The sequence below is a fragment of the Choloepus didactylus genome, chromosome 3, assembly GCF_015220235.1.
Source record: "Choloepus didactylus isolate mChoDid1 chromosome 3, mChoDid1.pri, whole genome shotgun sequence".
Lineage (NCBI taxonomy): Eukaryota > Metazoa > Chordata > Mammalia > Pilosa > Megalonychidae > Choloepus > Choloepus didactylus.
Genome location: NC_051309.1, coordinates 17,864,473 through 17,890,904, shown reverse-complemented (window position 1 = coordinate 17,890,904; position 26,432 = coordinate 17,864,473). Strand labels below are relative to the sequence as shown.

Here is a 26,432-nt window from a genome sequence, read left to right as displayed (position 1 = left end):
CCTCCCCACACCCTCACTCCCCATTCCCCTCCACCCCCCACTGCAAGTGTATTCTCAGAACGAAACCTGAGTGATCTTGTTAAAATACAAGTTGAATCAGGCACGCGTTGTCCAACTGTTGAATGGCCCGTGTCTCACTTGTCAGTCTATAACTTTTAAGGCCTTATGCGATCCTCCCCTTGCCCCTCTAGCCTCATCCCCTGCCACTCCTCCCCTCTTACTCCTCTCCAGCCACAGTGGCCTCTTCTCTGTCCTTAGAACAGTCCACCTCTCTCCAGGTCTAGGATGCTCATAATGTGGCAAGGCCCCACACCTAATACAGGTCTTCATTCAAAATTCACTTTCTCTGAACTGGAACCTTTGTGCATTCATGGCTGGTGAGAATGTAAAAGGGTGCTTGGTAAATGTAAAATTACCATGTGACCAGATAATACCACTTCCAGCTGCATACCCAAAAGAACTGAGAGCAGGGACTCCAACATATACTCCTACAACAGTGTTCAGAGATGCATTATTCAGTAGCCAAAGGTGGCAACAACCACATGTCCATCAACAGATGAATGGATAAATAAAATAGGTATATACATATCATGGAATATTATTCAGCCATATAAAGGAATGAAGTTCTGGTACATGCTACAACATAGATGAACCTTGAGAACACTATTCTGAGTGAAATAAGCCAGATGCAAAAGAACAAATATTGTATGATTTCACTTCTATGAAACATCTGGAATAAGCAAATTTATAGAGACAGAAAGTAGAATAGTGGTTACCAAGGGATGGGGGCAAAGGGGAATGGGGAGTTATTGCTTCATGGGTATAGAGTTTCTGTTTGGAGTGATGAAAAATTTTGGTAATGGATGGTGGTGATGGAAATGATGGTGGTGATGGTAATTACATTGTGAATGTAATTAGCATCACTGAATTGTACGCTAAAAAACATGGATAAAATGGCAAATTTTGTTATCTGTATCTATCGCCACAGCAAAAAAAAAAAAAATTTTTTAAAGTCACTTTCTCCAGAGGACTTTTCTTGCCAACCCATCTAAAATTTTAACACTCACCTCTCACCCCATCCCTTACCCTCTGTTACCAACACTCCATAGCTCCTGTTTTAGTTTTCCTGGCTACTCAAGCAAATACCATGCAATGGGGTGGTTTAAACAATAGGAATTTATTAGCTCATAGTTTTGAGGCTAAGAGAAAGTCCTAATCAATGCATCATCAAGGCAATGCTTTCTTCCTGAAGACTGGTGTTCTGGAGCTGGCTGCTGGTCATCCTTGGTCCTTGGCTCCTGTCTCATGACAGTGTACATAGTGGTCTCTCCTGGCTCCTCAATTTTCTTCTAAGTTCTCCTGTTGCTCTCTCTCTTTCTCTATCTGAATTTCATTCCGCTTATAAAGGACTCCAGTGGTAGGATTGAGAACCATCCTGATTGAGGGGGGCCACACTTTCTTAACTGAAGTAAACTTATCATATGGTCCTACTCAGGAATTTCTAGGTAAGATAGTGGAGTAAGGAGCTTCCAAGATTCAGTTCATCCTCCAGATACAGCAATCTTCCTGCAAGGTATATACTCAGAAGAACTGAAAGCAGGGATGCAGTCTTCTGCACACCAATATTCATAGCAGCAATATTCACAATTGCCAAAAGATGGAAGCAACCCAAGTGTCCGTCAGCTAATGAATGGATAAACAAAACACGGTATACGTACGATGGAGTATTATTCAGCTATAAGAAGGAATGAAGTCCTGATGCACGTGACAACATGGATGAATCTTCAAGACATTATGTTGAGTGAAATAAGCCAGACACCAAAGGACAAATATTATATGATCTCACTGATACGAACTAATTATAATAATCAAACTCTTAGAGTTAAAATCTAGAACATAGGTTACCAGGAGATAGAATGAGGGTAGAGAATGGGGAGCTGATGCTTAATTTATGCAGAATTTTTAATTAGGTTGATTGTAAATGTTTGGAGATGAATGTTTTTATGAGTGTAATTAACAGCGCTGAATTATGTATGTGATTGTGGTTGAAAAGGGGAGTTTCTTTATCACTAGAAGGAAAGCCAGAGGATGAAACATGGGACTGTATAACATAGTGAGTCTTGTTGTGGATGATGATTGTGGTTAATAGTACAAATATAAGAATTTCTTCCATAAACTAGAACAAGTGTATATCACTATTAGAAGGTGTTAACAATAGGGTGGTATGGGGAAAATATACATAAGACAAACTATGGACTATAGTTAACAGTAATATTTTAATATTCTTTCATCAGCTGTAACAAAGGTACCACACCAATGCTAAGTGTCACTAATAAGGAGGTATAAGGGTTTGGGGAGTTTTCTTTAAGGAGCAATGCAAATGTTCTAAAATTGATTGTGGTGATGAATACACAGCTCTGTAAATATACTGCAAGCCATGGATTGTATACTTTGGATGGATTGTATGGTGTGTGAATATATCGCAATAAAACTTCTTTGAAATAAAAAAGGTCCTATTGACAGTGGGTTCACACCTACAGGAATGGATTAACTTTAAGAACATGTTTTCTGGGGAACACATAGCTCCAAACCACATAGCTCCTTTCCCTGTTTTATCATTTCTCCTTGGCCCTTGTCACCATCCAACAAGGTGTTTTACCAAATTGTACTTAGTGACTTTGCTGCCTGTCTCTTTTACTCATATGTGAGCTCCTGTGAGTGGGAATTTTGTCTCTTTTGTTTCTCCATCTCTGAGAACAGGGCCTAACACATGGTGGGTCTCTAATATTTTTTGAGTGAATGAATGACCCAATATCCATCTAAAAGTCAGCTAAGGGCAACAGAATATTTCATCCAGTCTTTATATACTTGCAAATTTTCCCTAGCAATTAAGTCAGACTGGAAAGGCTATGCACCTGTAAGAATAATAGTAGTACTTATTATTTAGGGAGCTCTTACTATGTGCCAGGAACTGTGCTAAGCATGTAACACAACGAGTCACAGAGAGGTCAGGAAATGTGTGCGAGGTCACATGGCTAAAGGCAGCCACGCCCATCACAGGGTCTCCAGAATGTTCCTTTATCGGGATGTGCTTTGAGCTGTGGTCAGCAGGCTGTGGTGAGGGACATGGAGGACAGCCCTGTGCACCCTGTCATTTCACTAATGTGTGGTTGCTGCTTTTAAAATTTCCTTGCATCTGAGAATACAGTTGACTTTTTTACTTATGGACCCTGAGAACTTTGTCAATGATGAGCATTCTCTTGTCATATTTGACACCAGAAATTTTAAAGCCAAGGGTCTACCCTGTCCCATCTCCCCCATATATATCAGACTTCATGGTGTGACTTTAACACTTTTCTTTTTTCTTCCTCTGTATTTCTAATTTATGTTTTCTTACAGTATTTTATGACTCATGTAAGCTACTTTTGACTCCCTTTTGAGAATAAGATGCGGAGTGTGAATAAATTAGTATCCCGTCTATGTCTTCCTGACTTAGGTGGTTAATTCTTTAATTATCATTTAGGAAGTAGAAGCACAGTTGGAGGAAGTGAGGAGGAAATCAGAAAATGAAATAAAGCAGCTGGAAGAAGAAAAAGTGGCTCTAAATGTGAAGCTCCAGAATTCTGTGCTTGAGGTAAGCCCTGAATAAACGCAGTGCTTGGGAGTTTCTGGTCAACTGAGATGCAGGGATCTCAGGAGACTGCCCTGACCTCCTTACTTGCAGCTTCCTTGGAAGAAAGAAAAGAAAATCCTGTCCGGGCAAGAAGCCTGTCTCCAGACAAATGAATTTAGCTGTAGATAACAGAAATCCTGATTTTCAGGGACTTAAACAAAGAGGGATTTAAAGTCTCATCTAAAAGCAGAAAGCAGAAGGCTGCTGGTACTGGTTCCGTGGCTAAACGATGTCAGGACTGATGAATGTTTGATTCTCTTGGTCTTTCTTTCTCCCAAGCTATAGAACCACTTTTGTGGGCTTAGGCACTTTTGTCTTTGTGGGCCACTTCCTCTATCAAAAATAAGATTTAAAATTATATTGTAGGACTACATTGGTATAAAGGTGAATTTAATCTAGGTTGGATTTTTTTCTTCTGATTTTAAAAGAAATTAAAACATTTTCATGGGCCTCTGATAGTACTGTGGGCTTCAGGCAAGGGCCCTACTGCACCTGATGGGGAAATTGGCCCAGTCTCCCTCACGCTTTGAAATGACTGCCACTGCTCCAGTCATCATGTCAAAACATGAGGCAAGAAGAACGGGGAGGGGCAGTGATGGCCAGGCCTCCGACTTCATCAGGAAAGGACACACTTTCCCAGACACCTCCAGGGGAATTCTATTCTCAGTGGCATTATTTGTGTCATGTGGCCACCTCTTGCTGCAAGGAAGCCTGGAAAAGCAAGTATTTAGCTTCCCAGCTTCCGTAGTGGAGGAAGGAAGGTAAGGGGGACAGAATGGCCGTAGACTAGCTGGACAATAGTGGCTGCTTCAAATGCCCCATCTTCCCATACCACCCGCAGGCCAATGTCAAAAGCTTAAAAGAGCTGTTAACCATGTTACTGGGGAGGAGAACCAGTGGAAAAGGCTGGAAACAGAGCCAGTTCAGAGCCTGATTAGATAAAAAAAAAAAAAAAAAAAATGTAAAGAGGGTTCCTTGCTACGTCTGCCCTCCCTCAAACCTTCCAGAAGTGGCTTACACTACCATACTCAGTAGATGCTCGGCCCCAGCCACCTGCTGGGGAGCTTTTAAAAGTACACAGTTGTTTTTGTTTTTACCAAGACCCAAACTTCGAAAGGCAAAAACGACAGCAGAAGAGGTTCATCGTGTTTTCCCCAAACCAAAAATGTGTTTGCTGTAGCCACTTTGGGTCTGGAAACTACCAGAGCAGCCCCGGGGCGCTTACAGGGCGGAGACGAGTTCAGCCACCATGTACAACTCGCCACCGCGAGTAGCACTCGGAAGCCAAGCTTCCAGCCCTTCTCCGCGTGGGTCTCGGGACAGGCCCCCGAGTCGCGAGCTGCCCGTCCTCCCGGCTGGCCCCTGCTTGGGCTCCCTGAGCCCCGGTGACCTGGACGAAGCCGGGCTGTGCTCGGGCAGGCGACCGCGATGATGTGCCCGATCCTCGGCGCGTCACGACCGGCCCTCCACCGTGGCGCGGAGGCGGCCGAGCGCCCTGCGAGACGGTCCCTAAAGAATGTTTTATTCCTTCTCATAAGGTTTGGAGATAGAGCCATTTTTAGCTCTGCCCCCGGGCCAACACAATGCTTGCAAGTGAAACAGACACCAAAACACATTCACATTCGTTCTCAACTAATAACAGTACTTTCTCTGAAACTCTAGAATTCTGAAATTATTTGGATCTTAAAGTATCTCCAGTTGACTCTGAGACAGGAACATAAGTTTTTGATAATGCTATCCACTTTCTGATTTAAGCCATGGCTATCCCCTGCCTCCCCCCAAAAATCTTCAGAAAGTAGCTTTCCAAATTAAACTAGACTGGGGTGATCAAATGAATGTTTGACTCGAAATAATTTTTAAAATAACTTATCCACTGTTCAAGTCCTTCAATAAAGTGAAACAGCAGCAGGATTAGTCGTTTTTCAAAACCCTCTACTTGGCAGAGTGATTCCGGCACCTTCAATGAAAAATGGACATTGAATATGTATGGTGAATGCACACTGCTCCATATTTCTGGGAAGTTCTTTATTTAATATTTCTTAGTCACCAAACTGGAGTCTCTCTGAAATCCCTCTCCTTGGATCTCTGTCAGAGCTGACGTTGTCTCCCAATGTGGTAACAAATTGGCTTTTTAATGGTTCATGTTCTAAATGAGAGTAAATGTCAACATGCTGGGGAAAAAAAAAGTACACAGTCACATGCAAAAAAAAATCTGTTTAGGGATACATATACACAGAGTTACATCTAAAGACGTGCATGAGAATGATACAGCCAAATTTGGACTGGTGGTTCTTTCTAGATGAAAGGGGAGGCAATGGAACAGGGAGAAGCAAATATAGTTTGACGGGTTATTTCTTCAATTGAGTGGTGAGTACACAGGTTTATTTATATTTTCTCTAGCCCTTTTTGGATACCGTTAAAAATATATGTGTTTATATACATGAGCATGCCATGCCTTAGACTTGGTAAATCAGAGATGGGGTTGCGGTAGAAAGTCTGCTAAAGAGCCTTCTGTTCCATTTTAGCCCAAGGAGGGCCTGCACAGAAAAGAAGCGATTTCTCCTTCCTTCCTTCCTTCTTCCCTCCTTTTCTCCCTCACTCCGTTCCTGTTGAACCTTGCCTCCAGTCTTTTCATTATGCCTGGGTCACTCCACTCTGCCGAGCTCAGGGAGGTTTCCTGTATGTGAGTGAGACCAGCTGTTTCGGTTTGCTAATGCTGCCAGAATGCAAAACACCAGAGATGGATTGGCTTTTATAAAGGGGTTTATTTGGTTACACAATTACAATCTTTAGGCCATAAAGTGTCCAAGGTAAGGCATATACAATCGGGTACCTTCACTGGAGGATGGCCAATGGTGTCCAGAAAACCTCTGTTAGCTGGGAAGGCACGTGGCTGGTGTCTGCTCCAGAGTTCTGGTTTCAAAATGGCATTCTCCCAGGATGTTCCTTCCTCTCTAGGCTGCAGTAGCGTCTGGGCCTGTGTGGCTATTTTTAAAGTGCTCCAGTGATCCAATAATCCACACTGAATGGGTGGAGCCACACCTCCATGGAAACATTCAATCAAGAAGTCACACCCTAATCAAAGGTGTCACTCACAGTTGGGTGTGTCACATCTCCATAGAAACACTCAATCACAAGGTTCCAACCTAATCAACACCAATACATCTGGCCCCACAAGATTGCATCAAAGATAATGGTGTTTTGGGGGACATAATACATCCAAGCTGGCACAGCAGCCTAGTCATTCTGGCAGGGTGGGATGCCTGGGCTGCCTGCACCTTCAGGTGACTCTTTGTGTGAATACCCCTGGGAACCCTTCTTTAAAAGGAACAATAACTGGCCTCTGTTCAGTACTTACTCTAGTCAGGGTACTCTCTGAGAAGTTTATGTGTAATAGCTTTTAATCCTGACAACCGCCTTACAACGTGGGTACTTGTGTTAGTTTGCCAGGGCTGCTATGACAAATATCATATACTGGTTGACTTAAGCAACAGAAATTATTGACTCATGGTTTCGGAGCCTAGGTGTCCAAAATCAGGGCATTAGCAAGGCCATGCTTTCTCTAAAGGCTGTCACATTCTGGGGATGGCTTTCCCACCATCCTCCATCCCATGGTGAGCTCTCTCTGGCCTCTCCTCTGATTTCCACTGACTTCTGGCTTCTGACTTCTACTGACTGACAGCATCTGTTCTAGTTTGCTAATGCTGCCAGAATGCAAAACACCAGAAATGGATCGGCTTTTATAAAAGGGGGTTTATTTGATTACACAGTTACAGTCTTAAGGCCATAATGTGTCCAAGGTAACACATCGACAATCGGGTACCTTCACTGGAGGATGGCCAAAGGCATCTAGAAAACCTCTGTTAGCTGGGAAGGCATGGGGCTGGCATCTGCTCTGGAATTCTGGTTTCAAAATGGCTTTCTCCCAGGGTATTCCTCTCTAGGCTCCAGCTTCTCTCCAAAATGTCACTCTCAGTCACTCTTGGGGCATTTGTCCTCTCTTAGCTTCTCCAGAGCAGAAGTCTGCTTTCAAAGACTGTCTCCAAAAATGTCTCTGTAAACTGCAGTTCCTCTCTCAGCTCCTGTCCATTCTTCAAAGTGTCCCTCTTGACTGTAGCAAGCTCACTCCTTCTGTCTGAGCTTACATAGTGCCCCAGTAAACTAATCAAAGCCCATGCTGAATGGGCGGGGCCATACCTTCATGGAAATTATCCAATCAGAGTTATCACCCACATTTGGGTGGGGCACATTTCCATGGAAACAACCTAATCCAAATGTTCCAACCTAATCCCCACTAATATTTCTGCCCCACAAGATTGCATCAAAGAATATGGCTTTTTCTGGAGTACGTAATACATTCAAACTGGCACAGTGTCCAAATTTCCTCTCTTTATAAGCTCTCCAGTGATATGGATTAAGATCCACCCTGATTCAGTTTGGCCTCATCTGAAAAAGATCTTTGAAGATCCTATTCACAAATGAGTCCACACCTAAACTAATACCATCTTCGAAGGTTCTCTTTACAAATGGGTTCATGCCCACAGGAACACAGATTGGGACTTGAACATGTCTTTCGTGAGGTACATGATTCAGACCTCAACAGTGCTGTTAATATCTCTGGTTTACAAATGAGAAAACTGAGGCACAGAGAAGGTAAATTACTTTCCCAGAGTCACACAGCTGATAAGTAGCAGATCTGGAATTACAGCCTGGGTACTGTGGCTCTAAAGATCTCACTCTCAGCCACTACGCCAATACTGCCTCTGATATGGCAGGTTGCCTCTTTGGTGGCCAAGGCTCATTCAGAATCTGGCTTTTTACAGATTGCAAGGTATGACCAAGAGGTTGTCACAGGGACATACGGTCTCAGCCTTGCTCTTCTTCCTTGATTCCTTCTCCCTAATGGTGTTCACTGTCTAGCTGCTCACTTACCCAAACTAGAATAGAAGAATCACCAGGGACCACATCCTCCTCCCCCTCCTCTTCCAGCCTCGTCCCAAGTCCCTCCACATCCAAGCAGTTGTCAAGTCCCACGGGTCCTACCACTTCAGCCTCCCTCTCACTTCTCTTCTCTCTACACTAATGCCTTGGACAAGATCTTCAGAATTGCTTGCCTAGATTCTTTTTTTTTTTTTTTTTTTACCTGCTTATAGATGTTATATAAATGATTGCATGGGACTCATTTGAATATTTTGTAAACCCTAGCAAGATGCAATATAAAGAGAGTTTCATAGTCTTTTAATATTTCTTCCCCAAATATTCCTTATGTAAAGCCAAGAGGATGTTCTGATGGCCTTGCTATCTTTATGTGATATTGCATGGCATCTTGCAAAGTCCTGCTCATGGGTCTCCTTGCCTTTTCTCTCTAGGCCAGCTAATTCCAGAACTGATGTTCTTAAACCTAAATCTGTTCAAGGCCCCCCAACTCCTTCTCTAAAATCTTTAATCCACAAGCTTTTCACAATTTGGGCCTAACCTAACTTGCCAGCATTATCCCCCACAACTCTGCTACCTCCTGTCCTCTCCTTCTGCTGGGTTCCACCCACATGGAACTCCCTTCTGTCCTCACACACATGTTGTCATTGCAGCTGCCATTGCACCTGCAATTCCTGCTGACTGGAATGCCGTTTCCCACCTTCGGCACTGGCAGACCCCATTCATCGTTCATTGTCCTTAAATCTGTCCTGGACTCTCCTGCACAGAGTTTATTGCTGTGAATGCCCTGCATTAGTATCTACCTCCCAGTGGGTTTTGTGAAGATTAAAGGAATTCGTACCATAAGATGCTTAGGTCCATGCCCGGCATAGAGTAAATGCACCGTAAATGGTAGCAGTTATTATTTCATATGTTCCTCTACTGAATGTTGCTCTGGTTAGAAACATGTATCTCTCTTTCCTGTAAAGTGACAGCTCTTTAAAGGCAGGGGCCTTGTTTTATTATCTTACTATCTTTCTGTCACTCTGTCCTTCCCCTGCCTACCTCATACCTAGCATGGTGCGTCACAAATACTAGGTTTTCTGTAAAAGTGTGTTAGTGGTGCCTCAGTTTCCTTTATGGTTATTGGGCTCATCCTAGAGCAGGGAAGACAGTCTGTTCAGTTGATATGTTACAATTAGTTGGTTAATAATAGTAATCAGAATTTAGGCTTTACAATGTAATAGCACCTTCTAGCCACTCTTCTCTCATTTTATCTGTACAATTCTTCAATATTGGTCCTTTTCTTTACCAACTAGCCATTTTCAAAAGCAATAGGGTGGCCTTCCAGGAATGGAATGAAAGCCAGCGAAAACTGCCCTCCTGACCTAAGATAGATATATATATAGAAATAATTTAAAGGGAGGTATGGAGTACTGGAAACTTGTCAGGCTCATCTTTTTGTGGAAAGATTAAGCAACCAGTAATTAAAAATGGCATTTCTAGAAGCATTTTTGGAATTTGTCTAATGGGGTATTTTCTCCAGAACTGAGGAATTGGTCCCTAGATTGATGAACATATCCAGGTGTCAGGACTTTTCATTGTCCAATGTTCCTTTTTTTCGGTTTTAGGTTTCAAGGCTGGAAGAATTTATCCAACAAAATAAGGTACGTCTCCAAAGAGCCGAGGACAAGCCCCTGGAACGAGACAGCCAACACTGCAGCATTTTAGAGACCCAGGTAACCTCTAGCTTTTTCTGCTTTAAGGATATTTCTCTTCTCCCTTTCAGCACTTCATGGTCCCCAGTGACACACGCTGATGTTAATAGGCTCTTTTATTTTCCACCTGCTAACATGCCTGAAAAAAGTCACCATAAAATGCACTGGCAAAAACCGCGACGGATATAGAGTGCTGAGTAATTACCCACGTGGTCTGAGAAAGAACAAGGCTTGTCAGATTAATCTTCTCTCCCTCTCCTAGGGCAGCCTGCCCGGCGGAGAAAGGGGGCACTCAACTACAGCGGGAGCCTTTCGTTCTGCCCAGCGTGAACCCCAACAGGAATAAAATCCCCCCTGGCTGCAGGCCCTCCACCCCCATGACCTCATTTACTGTCACAGTAGCCCTTCCACAAGAGGCTGCCCTTTTGGGGTCTCTCCTCCAGGACAGAAGCTGTTCCTGTCCGACTCTGTCTGGCACCCATTAGGCACTCTATTGCAGTCCATGGTATTGGTGATGTCAGAAGCATAAATAATTCTCTTGAAGTCGGTGTTTGCACACCCTGGCTTGAACAACCGCTTGATTCCCTCCTGTTGCATCTGCCTTCTTAATCTCTGCAGCTGGGGCCACCAAAATCCCACCAGTATTTTTATGCTGCCCTGAATTTTCAGTCTACTTCCAACCCCAGGAGGGAAAACACCAAGGATCTGAGTCTGAATCTTACCACTTCACCCTCAGTCTCCTCTGAATCCATTTCCCATGCACCTGAGTGACTCCAGGAATGGCAGTTCCTCTCCCATGACCCCCATTCTCCCAGGGCTCATGCTCTGCTCCTGCCAGCAGCCTCCACAGTGCTCTCCACTAAGATAACCCATGCTTAACTGCAAATTTAACAGGGTAAAATGAGCTAAAAATTGAGTGACCATGGACTTGAACAATAGTTAAGGTTTGTATGGTGCCTGATCAGTTATGGAGCACTCTTCCCATTTATGACTTCAGTCAAGCTTCATAACAATCCCCAACGTGCCCATTTCACAGAGGAAGAAACTGAAGGTCAGAGTGGCTAGGTAACTTGCCCATGGTCACAGAAAGCTAAGCTATGATTCAGAACAGAACCACCGCCTGACCCCAGTGTCTCTGTAAAAGCACCACATACCCAGAAGGACTTCAAGGAAAAAAAGCCAAAAACTGTGTTTTAGGGTCAGGGAGAACAGCCAGGACTCCTTGTGTTTCCTCCTCTGACACTCAGACTGGGGGAGACTCTTTGAGCAGGCCCTATTACCCCAAAAAGGCCTGGAGGAGAAGCCTAAAGGAGCAGAGGCCCCTTCCTGTCAGATGTGAGGCCATCCCCTGTCCGTTCTGAAGATTTCCACCTCCAAAACATGCAGATAGTGTCGTTCTCCCTCAGTGTCTCAAGAACCGGCCTCATGAGCTGGCCTTTTGCCAGAAGAGCTCCTGGCCGCAGGGACAGCTGAACTTTTCAGCTGCACCTGTAGGGTTTTCCAGAAAAGTTGTTTCACAAACGTGGGTATTTTAGAGCTCCTCAAAGTGACTGTGGCAGGGAGATGGATCAGAGTTGACTGAGATCCTCAAGGATGAGGTTAAATTTAAAATAAGCTTGACACGCTGAAGAATAAATAGAGAATTCAGTTCAGGAAGATTGTTCGGCGGGCTGCACTTATAGGGGGAACACAACACCAAGAAGTTGTAGAGCTGTCAAGCCTGGATCTGACAAAGTGAACTGCTTGTCGCCCATGAGCCAGGCCAGTGTGGCAGCTCAGGGCAACCTCTGCACGGTTGATTTGGGGGAGCTAGATAATTCTGTGTTGCAGGGTCTGTCCTGTTCATTGTAGGACGTTTAGCAGCATCCTAGATACTAGTGGCACTACTACCCCCTCCATTACGACAACCAGAAATGTCTCCAGACATTGCCAAATGACTCCAGGGGGAAAAATCGCTCCCAGTTAGAGTCACTGCTGTAGCTATGAAAACAATATGTGATACATGTATACCATGGAATATTATTCAGCTGTAAAAAGGAATGACATGCCGATACATGCGACAACATGGATGAACCTTGAAGACATCATGTTGAGTGAAGTAAGTCAGACACAAGAGGACAAATACTGTGTGATCTCTCTGATATGAAATAATTAGAATAGGCAAGCTCATAAAGCTAGAATCTAGACTATAGGTTACCAGGGGATGAGGTGGGCACAGGGAATAGGGAGTTAAGGTTTAAAATGTACAGGTCTCCTGTTTGGAGCAATGGAAATGTTTTGTTAATGGATGGCAGTGATGGTAGCACAACATTGTGAATATAATTATATATTATAATATATAATAACTGAATATAACCCTGAAATATATATCTGAATGTGGTTAAAAGGGGAAATGTTAGGTTGTATATAAGGAAATAGAATAAAAAAATTTTTAAAAAAAATCCATGGAGCTTGTGGTGATTTGGAGCTGAATGTACTTTGAAAAATCAAGCTCTTAAAGCTAATCCATTCCAGTGGGTTTAAATCTATTTTAAGTAGGGCCTTTTGATAAGGTTATTTCAGTTAAGTCATGGCCCAAGGTGGGTCTTAATCCTCTTTTTGGAGTCCTTTATAAATGAGATGAATACAGAAAGAGTGGGAGAAAGCCACAGGAGCAAGAAGCTGAAATCAGTGGCACCCAGAAAAGGAGGGAGGGACCAGCAGATGCCACCACGTGCCTTGCAGTGTGGCAGAGGAGCCAGGGATCGCAGGCAGCCGGTCTTCAAGAAGAAAGCAGTGCCTTGATGATACCTTGATTTGGACATTATCACAGCCTCAAACTATAAACTAATGAACTCACATTGTTTAAAGCCATCCCATTTCATGGTATCTGCTTTAAGCAGCCTAGGAAACTAAAACAGAACTGCCCAGCACAAACAGGGAACCCTAAGTTAAACCATGGATTACAGTTAATAGTACAATCATAAAAATGTGCTTTCATACCAAATGAACCACACCAATGCAAAGTGTTAATAATAGGGTGGTATACGGGAATCCTGTATTTTATGCTTGATTGTTCTGTAAACCCACAACTTCTCTAATTAAAAAAAATAATAATTAATTAAAAAATAACTTTAAAAAATGGCAAGTCCTGGAGGAGTTCGAAACATAAGTACATGTAGAGAACCATGGGCTGGGCACCATTAAACACAGGCCTCATCAGACCTTCCTCATTCTAGAACAATGCCCCTCACGAGCTGGGGATCTAGAGAGAATGCCCACCACACTCCTGCTGAATAGAGTTGTAGGAAGAACCTTGATGATTCTTGATTCCATTTGCTTCAACTTCGTATGCACCTTATTCATTCATTCCACGGGCATTTGTGGAATAGTTGCTGGTGGGATCAGGGACCCCAGAACAGGCCGTTGAATGACCACCTCTAGAATGTGCGAGCCTCTGAGCTAGATGCTAAAGGGGAGAAAGATGCATAAACAAATAACTTTAAAACTGTGGGCTTTTAGTTTTAGAATTAAATATCTGGTGCTATATTTTATATTAGCCAGCTATTATGCACTTTTTGCATTGCTGTTCTTTTAAATTGTTTTCTTTTAAAATAGGTAATCCATGCACATAGTACAGAACTCAAAAGGCATATAAAGGTAGACAGTGAAAAGTGTCCCCTCCCCCCACTTCTCTATTCCAGGGGCAACAATTTGTTTAATATTTCTTCTTGTATATCCTTTCAGAGTTATTTGTGCATGTGCAGGCATAATCATGGGTATATTATTTTTTCCCACAAATGATAACATACTCTCCACTGCTTTTTTTTAGCGAAAACTTCTATAATTTGAAGATCGTAACACATCAGTACACTTCCATATCAACTTCTTTTTTAAAAACAAAACAACTGCCTAGTTCTCCCTTGTCCAGACAAGCCATAATATACTTAACCTTTTCCGTTCGATGGACATTTAGTTTGTCTCTGATTTTTCACTACCATCAATAATCCTTCTATGGAAATCACTGTAGAGGGAGTATAATGCAATATAGTAGTTAAGCAAGCGAGCTCCTAAACCAGATGCCTGGGTTCTTACTGGCTAGATAACCTTGGACAAATGATTAACCTCTCTTTGCTTCAGCTCCCTCATCTGTAAAATGGGAATGATGATACCACCTACATCAAAGAGTTTATGTGAAGATTAAATGAATTAATATGTGTGTGTATGTATAGCATCTGAAATGGCACCTGGGATTCTTAGCATTCTAGATATGTCATTTTCCCATGTTTAAATACTTGCTGGGTCCAGTGGTATGTGCGTTTTAAACTTTTTCATGGTCACAGCTGCCAAATTGCCTTCCACTGAGGTTGTTCTGATGCACACCTACCAGCAACCCATGTGAGTGCCTATTAACCAAAACCTTGCCAGCACAGTGAGTTACACAATTTTCTAACTTCACCAATCTGATCGGAGAACATTGATAACATAGTTCACGTATTTTTTGCAAGCTGACTATGTGCCGGCCAAATGAGTTGAGGCTTTGCCTAGGCTCTGGAGATCCTAAGTCGTGGGAAGTTCCCAGGCTAGTTCAGACAGGTGTGAAAGCAAATGAATGCAGAGCAGGGGCATAGCTGGAGCAACACCAGACAAGGCCACACTCGTGTTCAGGCACAATGGCTTGAAGACTCTGCTGGCTTCTTTGCTGGTGGGATCAGGGACCCCAGAACAGGCTATTAAATGACCACCCCCCAGGTGTGTTATTGCTGGTTTGAATGCTGTGCCAGTTTGAAACTGTTATGAACCTCAGAAGAGCCATGATCCTTTTTTTTTTAATTACTTTATTTATAAAAAAAAAAAAATTCCAAACAAAACAAAGCAAAGCAATGGGAAAAACAAACATCCTGAAATAACTTCACTCCTTCCAGTATACTCCCACAATACCAAAAGAAAACCAATGAACCATAGTCACACCTGAGTGTTTCCATGGCATTAAAATCACCCTCAGTATCTTGTCTGTTCTTACTAGATTTATCATTCCCCCTTCCCTAGCTGTCTATCTCTAGCTCCCCTAGATTCTACAATGTAAGACACTTATTTTACATTTCTCACAGAGTTCACATTAGTTGTAACAAGCAATATCTCTCCTTTTGTGTCTGGCTTATTTCCATTTCCTCTAAATTTCTAGTTTGTTGGCATAGAATTGTTCATAGTATCCTCTTACGATTTTTTTTTATTTCTTCGGGATCTGTAGTAATATCCCCTTCTCATTTATTATTTTATTTATTTGGGTTTTCTCTCTTTTTGACTTTGTCAGTCTTGCTAAGGGTTTGTTGGTCTTGTTGATCTTCTCAAAGAGCCAGCTTTTGGTTTTATTTATTCTCTCTATTGTTATTTTTGTTTTCCATATCTTTTATTTCTGCTTTAATCCTGTTATTTCTTTTCTTCTACTTGCTTTAGGATTAATTTGCTTATCATTTTCTAACTTCTTCAGTTGTTCCATTAGTTCTTTGATTTAAGTTCTTTCTTCCTTTTTAATGTGTGAATTCATTGCATTCATTGCTATAAATTTTCCCCTCAATACCATCTTTGCTGTATCCCATAAGTTTTGATATGTTGTGTTCTCATTGTGTCTCTAGATATTTAACAGTTTCTCTTGCAATTTCTTCTTGACTCATTGATTGTTTAGGAGTGTGTTGTTTAACCTCCAGATATTTGTGAGTGTTCTGGATCTTTGATAAGTATTAACTTCTAGTTGCATTCCACTGTGGCCAAAGAATGTGCTTTGAATAATTTCAATCTTATTAAATTTATTGAGGCTTGTTTTACACCCCAGCATGTGATCTATCCTGGAGAAAGTTCCATGAGCACTAGAGAAGAATGTATATCCTGGTAATTTGGGATGTCATGTTCTATATATGTCTGTTAAGTCTAATTCGTTTATCACATTGTTTAGGTTGTCAGTTTCCTTATTGGTCCTCTGCCTGGTTGATCTGTCTATATGAGAGAGTGTCATATCGAAGTCTCCCACAATTGTTGTGGAAACATCTATTGCTTCCTTCAGTTTTTCCAATGTTTGTGTCATGTACTTTGGAGCACCTTGATTAGGTGCATAAACGTTTATGATTCTTATTTCCTCTTGATGAATTGTCCCTTTTATTAGTATATAGTGTCCTTCTTTGTCTCTTATAACATCCTTGGATTTAAAATCTATTTTATTTGAAATTAGTATTGCTACGCCTGCTTTCTTTTGGCTGTAGGTTGCATGGAATATTTTTTTTTCCAGTTTGAAACTGTTATGGACCCCAGAAGAGCCATGATCTTTTAACCCAATCTTGTTGGGTTGAAGTTTTGTTTGAGTGTTTCCATGGAGATGTGACCCACTTAACTGTGGGTGAGAACTCTGATTAAATTATTTCCATGGAGGTATAGCACCGCCTATTCAGGTAGGGTCTTGATTAGTTCACTGGAGTATTTAAGAGAGAAGCTAAGAGCCAACACAGACTGAGAGGCTTGCTGATGCTTGGAGATACTTGGAGATGCAGACAGAAGGGCACTTGGAGATGCTAAGCTAAGAGGTGAAGCCCAGATTTTGCCCCATAGAAGCTAAGAGAGGATCCCCAGATGCTTAGAGAGAAACGCCCTGGAGAGAGAAGCAAGAATGTACACAAGCTGAGAGAGAGGAGCTGAAACAACCCAGGAGCAAATGACCAGCAGATGCCAGCCATGTGCCTTCCCAGCTGACAGAGATGTTTTGGATGCCATCAGCCATTCTTCAGTGAACATATCCTCTTGTTGATGCCTTAGTTTGGACACTTTTATGGCCTTAGTTCTGTAAATTTATAGCTTACTAAATCTCCTTTATAAAAGCCAATCCATTTCTGGTATTTTGCATAATGGCAGCATTAGCAAACTGGAACAGGTGCTATACAATTTAAGTTTTTTCAAGACTCAGGGGTTTCAGTTTAGATCCTTGGCCATTCTGCCAAAGTGTTTGAGTGACTCAGAAGATATATAAATAATAACGCCGTTGAGAGCTCACAGAACATGCAGAGAGAGGGTTGTCCTACCGGGGTGTGGCTCTGTCCTCACCCAAGTTAGCTGGGACCTCGCTGGACCTTTTGTCCTAGTTTCTAGCGGCCTGTCTCCATGGTTCTTTCAGATTTAGCATAGTTTTAGCCATTGGTTTCCATAAAGCCATTTCAGGTTTGGTAATTCTGAGGGAAAGCTTTCTTCTGGAAGATGTTTCTGGCACCTAGTTCACACTAAACTGGGGGCAGAGAAAGGTAGTTTTCATAGCTGCTCCTGCCTGTACCCTCTACAGAAGGAAATGGAGAGTCATTTGTGGTCATCAATATTGACATCATGTCGCGTCAACAAATATTGATGAATGCTGTCCCTGCACACAGCGCAGGGCTGGCTGCCGGCCCCTGAGAGCTCAAATTCAAATGGGGGAAATAAAAAACCAATACCCTGGCATGATAAGGGCTGTGATCATGTCAGGAAGATTCACATGCAGCCAGAGGGTCAATGGGAGAGGGGGTGCTCTCCCCGGGAGGCCCAGGAGGAGTGACATCGCCCTGGACACTGACAGGTGAATGTGACTTCATCAGGAAAGGGCTGCCAAGGGGAAGCAGCAGCATGTGGAAGTTCCCAGAGCAAAGTCCCTCAGGCCTGTGGGAAGGCAGATGAGGGGCACCCAGAGCTCTCCCAGGCCTGAGAGGTGTCCCTGATTGGGGGAGGCCTGGTGTGGTTTGCCGAGCAGCTGTCACCTGCACTGTACCTGGAGGACCATCCAAAGCTGAGGACATCAGCTCTCCTGGGGGTCGACAAACAAGTGGCCACTAAGCTCTTAAATAACCACGACATCCTGAGACATACCCCCTGTCCCCCAGGTCATACGGTGCTAGAGTTGTCAGTTTGTCAGTTTGGTGTGAGTTGACGGGTCTGGTTCCATTGGACATGGGACGAGGCAGGCTGCCCTGGAGATTTCACTCCATGGGGAAGACATTCCTGACATCCGGCTGAGGTTCTCCGGAGCCGAGGAAGGCAGTTTAGGCCAGGGGAAGAGCCCTGCTTTGGGATTAGGACACGGGTTCCCCTCAGCTCCACCTCAGACTTGCTCAGGGTCCACAGACAAGTCCAGTAATGTCTCTGAGATCAGTTACTATGTGCCAGGCACAAGTGCTTTACGTGTATTAACTCACTTAGATAGGTATTATATCATTATCTCTATTTCACAGATAGGGAAACTGAGGCCCAAAGAGTGCCACCAGGGCCTGTACTCTTAGCCACGACTCTATGCTGTGTCTCATTAGTAAAATGGTGGCAATAATTCCTGCCCTCCAGACCTCAGAGACTTGGGGTACTGAGCGGAAGAAAGCATAGGAAGGCACTTCTCAAAACTGTTGTAAGATTTTATAAATCTAAGGTTACTTAATGGTGTCTGTTACCATCCCCTGTGATTATTTAGCAAAACTCCCATTGCATTAGGTGTTCTATTTTTAAGATGTACCTTAATGCTCCCATTGAAAGATTGTCAACTGAACTTGAGAATGACTTTGAATATTTCCATCCAGGAGGTTCCTTGGCATGTGGGTTTCTTTAAAATAGAAACAATATTGAAGAGGTGAAATACCTGGAAGATGAAAGAAGACCTAATGTGAACATGGGCTTAAAATAACGAGCCATTTGCCTCAGAGGAGTCGGGAGGAGGTTTTTGCAGTGGGTGGTTGAAGGCAAAGCAGAGCTAGTTACTTTTCTGTGCACACTGTTCATACCCAAACCACTTTGGCACTGGAGAGAGCACTGGGTTGAATCCAAGCAGAATGTCCGATGGGGAACCCAGGAGTGTGTGAACTTGGGGTAGGAAACTCGGTATACACCAGGTGTGGCTCAGAGTTATTCCTGCTAGAGGATACACTGGGATCCCAAGCAGAAAACAAAAATGGAGCAGCCAGAGTTTATTCCACTTGGAATTCATAGCACAGTGGACAGCTGAAAGGAATATTAATTACTAGGCTTGGAAGTGCTGGTTCAGCCAACTATTGATCTCCATGATCTATATCATTTGTGAAATATTAAAATGGCACCCTAGCTCTTTTTGAATGAGGTACTTTGACCCAAAATGCCAGGGATACAAGGCAGGGGAGAGAGAGGAAGGGAATGTTTGGGCCCCAAACCTTGTGAAAGAGGCTGAGGGTTTTGGTTGTCAGAGAACTCCATTTGAGCTGGAAGACTGTATCCACCCCCCTGGCTAGGTGGACCACAGCTGGAGCATCACTTTCAGAACTTCCTCCTCATCCCACTGAATCTGGCTTTGTCTCCCAACATTCTGTCAACACTCTTCTCACCAGGTACCAGTGGCCTTGCAGTTGCCAGATCCCCAGACAGAGAGCAGGATGCTCTGAGTCTGCCTCTAGCCGGGCCTCTTGGCTGGATCTGAACTCTTCCTGACTCCCTCCAGAATCTACTGACTTGGCTTCCAGGCAAAACTTTTTTGTTCCTCTCCCATTTTCCTCCTTTCTTCTGATTCTTTCATGAGCTCTCTCTATCAACCTCCCCTTTAAATGTTATAGTCATATCCTCTGGATTCAATTGATGGCTACTTTTTTTTTTTTTTTTTTGATGGATTACAAGGCATTTTGGTACAGGCATCCAATAAGCCTTTCACAAGTAGCTTTAGGTTGGGATTCCAGAGTGATGGGAGGCAGTAACTTCCTAAGAAGCTTTCAAAGAGGAATGACCCAGACCAAAATTTTTTGAATCATGAAAAGTTGATCAGGTGTCTTCGTTTTTACCAGGGTGCCTGAGAACAGACCAGCCCTGGGGATTGCAAAATATACTGGTTAATTCAGGGACTTTGTGGTCCCACGTTCTTGTTCTGCAAGCTCACTCAGAGTGCCTTCATCCATTTGTGGATTCTCCCAAATTGTCTGACCTCTGCCCTGACCTTCAGATACGTATACCCAAATGCCAGCAGGACGTCTCCACTCCTGTGTTCCCCAGGCATCCCAAAGTCATCACAGCTCCAACAGAACTCATTTTCTCCCCAACCCAAAGCATACCTTCTTGTGTATTCCTCATCTGAGCCCAATGTACCCTGTTAGTCAAGCAGAAACCTGGTGCATCCTTTACCTTCTCACACAACCAACCAGCCCAGCCAAAATTATTTTGATTAGTTCCCACCTCCCTTCTCCTATCGTGTTCTGTTTCAACCTTTACAATCCCCTACTTGGACTGTGGCAGTGGCCTCCTGATTGGTCTTCCTGCCTGTGGCCCTTCCCCATATGGCTTCTAGAAAGTTTTGGCTGAAACCCAACCGCCACGAGGCTGTTTTCTTGCCTGTGGGATGAGATGACAACAGTGGTACTTGCCAGAATTCCTCTCGACATGAGCTCACGGTGTTTGTTCAGTAGGAAATCTCCAGAAGCCTGCAGGACAAACAGCTGAGACTCCCCAGTGCCAGGGTTGGATGGGGTCTAGGGGAAGGCAGTGCAAGGGGTGCAGGAGGGTTTTGAGCAGGAAAAGGAAAAGGGCGCAAATGTAGCCGGAAAGGCAAGGAAAGGACACCTGCTACCCACAGCAGCCTTTCCTAAACGTGAATGTTTGGCCAGTCTTAGGAAGTGGGAAATGTCTAGTCACAGCAAACACCCTCAGACACACACTCACTTCTTGTGGGGTTGCTCCCACCTGCTGTGCTGATAATATTCTCCTCCTCACTCCTATCCCAACTTGATGCTTTCAGGAAGCCTCAAGGAATTCTGAGCTTGGAGAATTACACCTCCTCTGGGACCCTTTGGCCAGCACTATCTGCCTTTTACATCTTCTTCTGTTGTCAGATCATGTGGCTCTATAAGTTTTTTGAGATCAGTAGCTGTCTTATTAGTCTTTATCCTTCCAAGCACACATACCTGTGTGCTTAATGCCTGCTTTTACATGAACTGATACCTGACCTGACGATTGAACAGATAGACCTGAGGTGCCATTTTGAGTCCTGGTCATTGAAAGGTTTGCTTAGGGAATCCATCAAATATTAGCCCTTGGCTGGAGGGTGATTTAGAAAAACACACACTGGGGTCCTCCTCTAACAAATCACTTCTTCTCTGAGAAGGGCGGTCCTGTCTCTGGTGTCCTGGGAGCTGGAAACAGGTGGAGAGAAACAAAGGATTACTGAGTTCACCTCCCTGTTGATTTGGGGAAAGCTCAACAGCCTGCAAATGTCAGGGGAGGCTGTTATGCAGATGCTTCTCAGCAGCACATTTGCACAAAATGGTTTGAACTCACTGCTGGGGACTGGTGATTGTCCCCTCATGGCGTGGCTTAGTACCAGTGCAGTGACATGAAAAGACACGGATCAGAGTCACACAACCCAGGGTTCCAGTCCTGGTGCCATCCTAGACACATCACTGGACAAGTCTGCTCTTTAGTTCCCCATCTGTGAAGCAAGGACAGCAGGGTCCTTCCCATCTACCTATGGAGTTGTAAGCATCCACGAGATAATGGATGTAAACAGACGGATGCAGTATAGCTGGCAGCTGGTGGAGTTATCCAGGGCCATCAGCCCTGTGAGCATTTTCGATCCTCCCCTGATTCTGGTCTCTCGCCAAGGACTCCTATAAATTTAACAGTAGCCGATGAAGTGGCCCAGAAATTACATCCTGTAGATTCTCTTTCATGAGCCTCGCGGTAACCCAGAGTACATTTGGAATTCTTTTTAATCTCCGTAACAGCTGAGATCCTTGCCTGTTATCTTCTTGCTTTAAGTTCCTTCTCCCTTTTTCCGTCATCAGGCTTGCCAGAAGTTTGATGTGCTTTTTCAGAAAGTCAGCTTTCAGATATGTTGATCGTACCTCCTTTTTGCTTTTTCATTAATTTCGTGTTTCATATTTCTTTCCTACTACTTTCTTTGGGTTTATTTTGTTGTTCTTTTCTTAACTTCTTGAACATTTTCTAGTGAATATAATTTTCTCTCTAAGTGTATGCATTTAGCTGTATCCCAGATGTTCTCGAATTTGTCTCATAATATTTTTTTTTTTTACCCTACTTTCTTATTGCTTGCTAATTGCACTGCCATCTGGTAACAGTCTGTAGAATGTCAACACTTTGAACTGTGTTGAGATTTGTTTTGTAGTCTAACGTGGGGTCAGTTTTTATAAATGTTCCCTATATGCTAGAAAAAAGCATATATTCTCAGTTTAATAATGTGTATATATATATATATATATGTATATATATATATATATGAATCCTAGTCCTAGTATGATCTTGTACAAGTTACTTATCCTCTCTTGCCTCAGTTTCACCATCTTTAAAATGGGATGCATGTTCCCACCTCACAGAATTATGAAGGCTAAATGATTTTAAAATATAAAGCACCTGGATCAGGGCCTCACACATGCTTAGCACCATTTAAATGTCAGTGGCTATTAGTAATTATTTAGCTATGAGATTTAGTTTCCATATCCTTGCTTACTTTGTCTACTTGATGTATCAGTTTTTAAAAGGTACACATTAAAATCTCCCATTATAGTTGTAAATTGATCTATTTTTCCCCAAAATTCTGGACATTTTTGCCTTATGTTTTAAGACCCTTATTAGATGCCTGCAGGTTCATGATTAGACCATTTTAATGAACAATTGCTTTTATCAGGATAGATCTCCATGTTGAACTTAGCCAGCTCATGTTTATTGTGGTTTTTGGTATAGGTGGAATTGTTTTTGCTGGCATTTCTTATGCTTTCCATTTACCAAGATTCCTCCATAGCCTTCAGTTTTCCTTTTTAAACCTGGACCTAATTCACTGTAATCGTCATTTATGTATTTATATTGTAGTATTATGCTACTCTGATTTTTTTGTTGTTCCACATTCACTGTAAATTTTCCCGAGGATTATACAGAACATGTGTTTATAACAAGTGACTCGCAAAGCTGTCCTGCTTGGACTTTGATGCTTGCTGGTGGGCATTCTAGGAAGCTGAGATCTCCAAAATACCCAAATACCCAAAACCTGGAACTAGCAGGCAAAGGTGGGCCCCTGCAGCCACTGGCATGTCAACCAGCTGGACTTCGGTTTCCGTTAGGTACGGGAAAGAGAGAGGAGTCAGGCTATGAAAAATGACCATACTGAAGGTTCTCAGTTACTGGCTGTAAGGTTTAGAACAATTTTTAAACCGTATATGGGATTACTTTTACCTTACACTTATTTTCTAGGAAGGAAGAAAGAAAATTCTCCCATAGCAGAATACTTCTGTCTGTTTTGTTTGTTGCTGTATCCCCTAGGACAAGGCCTGGCACATAGTAGGTGTTCCAGTTTGCTAATCCTGCCAGAATGCAAAATATGAGAAATGGATTGGCTTTTATAAAGGGGGTTTATTTGGTTACAAAGTTACAGTCTTAAGGCCATAAAAGTGTCTAAGCTATGGTGTCAACAAATATACCTTCACCAAAGGAAGGCCAATGGCGTCCAGAAAATGCCTATTAGCTGGGAAGGCATGTGGCTGGCATCTGCTGATCCCGGATTATGTTCCAGCTCCTGTCTCAGCTCCTGTGCATTCTTCAAAATGTTACTCTTGGGATGTTTTGTCCTCTCTTAGCTTCTCCAGAGCAAACTCTGGGCTAGCATAAGTCTGCTTTCAGTGGCTGTCTCCAAAATGTCACTCACAGCTGCTCTGCGTCTAGGCCTGTGTGGCTCTTTTTAAAGTACTCCAGTGATCCAGTAAAGACCCACCCTGAATGGGTGGGGCAACACCTCCATAGAAATGATCCAATGAAAGGTCTTGCCCACAGCTGATTGAGTCACATCTCCATGGAAACACTGAACCAATAGGTTCCAACCTAATCAACACTAATACGCCTGCCCCCACAAGATTGCATCAAAGATAATGCTGTTTTGGGGGACACAGTACATCCAAACTGGCACAGTATGCAATTAATAAATATATGTGGAAAAATTACAGTACGAAAAAAATTGTTATGGAGACTCCAAGAAGAGAGAGTGTAACTGCAGCAAAAGAGAACAGTGAAGGCTTCATGGAGGAAGTGACAGTTAAGTGGGGCCTTGAAGGACAAGTAGGGTCTGGAGATTAGAGGGTTAGGTCGGAGAAACTAATGACTAAGGATGATAAAGCATATCGGATGAATTGTAGGAATTCACCTGACATAATTGGGGGAGCCAGTCAGTTTATGTTCAACCGTTGCTTCTGCGCTCTGGTGCTGGGCCTAAAGTCAGCAGGGCTGGCAGTAAGCAAAGAAAGAAGGACAAACGTGAAGCAGGGAAGACCTGTGAGGACAAGCTTCAGCCACGTGGGTCTCTGACTGCCTCCAGCCCTCCGACTTGGTTGCTGTGGGTGACCTGCAAGAGAATCTGGCATCTTCCATTAACGGAAATGAACATACTTTGGCCCAGAGTATGGAGAAGCCAAAGGAGGATCTGCACACACTGACCCAGGACAGAGAGAAGCCAGAGGAGATCCAGCAGAGGTGGGAGGAGCTGAGAGCCCGGCCACTGGCCACGCCAACAAGGTGAATGAGCAGATTGGCAACGTTGTGTGTGAGCTGCAGCGGCACCTGGTGCCCTGCCCCAGCATTCTGAGTGCAAAAGGAATATGGCTGCTGCATCACTATGACCTTCCAAACTTATGCAGAGTTCTCTTCCTCAGAATTATGCAGAGAAGGAAATCCTGGGAAATGAACTTCTAGCTTAGCCAAGGTGACACTCTTATTCTCTCTAATGGGCCATTGTTGCCGAGTGCCCCTGGCCAGGTCCTTCTGGACACAGGTGGGCAATGGGTTCCTAAGTGCTGCCTCTTGATTCAAACAGAACTTGGAATTTAGGACTCATGAAAGCACACAAAGCTCCTGAGCAGAGCTTGAAAACATGCAGACTTTTCGTCCGCAGCCATCTCTATATCCACCACCTCTCCAACACACACACACACACACACACACTCCAACACTCCATCCTCCTTACCCTGTGGATTTCTCATGAGAAATGCAGTTAGAAAAATGCAATTAGTCCCAGGCCCTTCTGTCCATGGGAGGGAAAGTGGGCATGACGGGGGGTGGGGGAGGGGACATGGGAGGGGTGGCATGGAAGCAACTCCTCCTTTTATCCCTTAGTGGACCCTTGTGCTTTATTTGAATTTATTCATTTAGTGTTTACTGAGTGCTCCCCATGTGCCATACTCTGTCCCTGCCCTCAGGGAGCTTACTTTCCAGTGAAGAAAACAGATAATTAAATAAGATTAATGCCAGAGCATCATACAAACGTTGAAGAAAACATAAAGCCAGGTGGAGAAAAGAGAGCAGGAGGTGGTATTTTAGAGAAAGTAGTCAGCAAATAATAATCATAGGGAATATTAATTTTGGTGCTAATTACCAAGTACTGTTCTAAGAACTTTGCATTTATTCATTCATTTAATCTTTATGACAGCCTAAGTAATTTTCCCAAGGTTGCATCATTAATAAGTGGAAGAACAGATATTTAAATGCAAGTCACCCTAGTACTAGGGACCAAGCTTTAAACCAGGGAAGGTCTCATGGTTGAGGGAGTGAAGTGAGAAGGCAAAGCATGCAAATATCATAGAGGGAATGGTCAGTGCAAAGGCCCTGAGGTGAGAGCCTGCCTGGTGTTTGGGGGAGGTAAGACCAAGAGTTCAGTTTTGGGAAACTTATTAAACATCCACATGATCCGAGTGATGCCTGGACTTACCAGTCCAAACTTTGGGGGAAAGGTTGGGAACAGAAAAACAAATTTGTCACAGTATCCATGTAGCATTTAATGGGGGACTACTAGATAAGGCTCCAGGGAGTGAGAGATGAAAGAGAAGTGTGAGACTGAGGCTTGAGGCAGGTGAGGAAGAGGCTTTAGCTGAGAAGACAAGAAGGAGCCAGCTGGTGAGAGAGGCGGAAATGCAGGAGAGGGCTGCATGGAAGCCAAAGAGGAGAATGGTTTATGAAGGCAGGAGTCATAAGACATCTCTACCAAGAGGTTGCGTTAGCTGAGGTCCAAGAATTGACCTTTGCATTTAGCAATAGAGAGGTCTTCGTTGGCCTTGACACGGGTGGCCTCTTAGAGGATCACAGTATTGTTCTAAGACAAGGCCAAAGGGCTTACCCACCAGCCTCAGCTCCATCGTTTCCCACCCCTG

The 26,432-nt window shown here is 43.4% G+C and overlaps 1 protein-coding gene across 1 annotated transcript in view; it reads left to right on the top strand.

Moving 5' to 3' along the window:
• FAM184B (family with sequence similarity 184 member B) overlaps positions 1-26,432 on the top strand; it is a 116,830-nt gene that overhangs the window by 58,462 nt on the left and 31,936 nt on the right. Inside the window, exons 6-7 of the mRNA XM_037831410.1 lie at positions 3,524-3,634; positions 10,219-10,326. Of these exons, the coding sequence (XP_037687338.1) occupies positions 3,524-3,634; positions 10,219-10,326 (219 nt within the window). The remainder of the gene's footprint in view (positions 1-3,523; positions 3,635-10,218; positions 10,327-26,432) is intronic.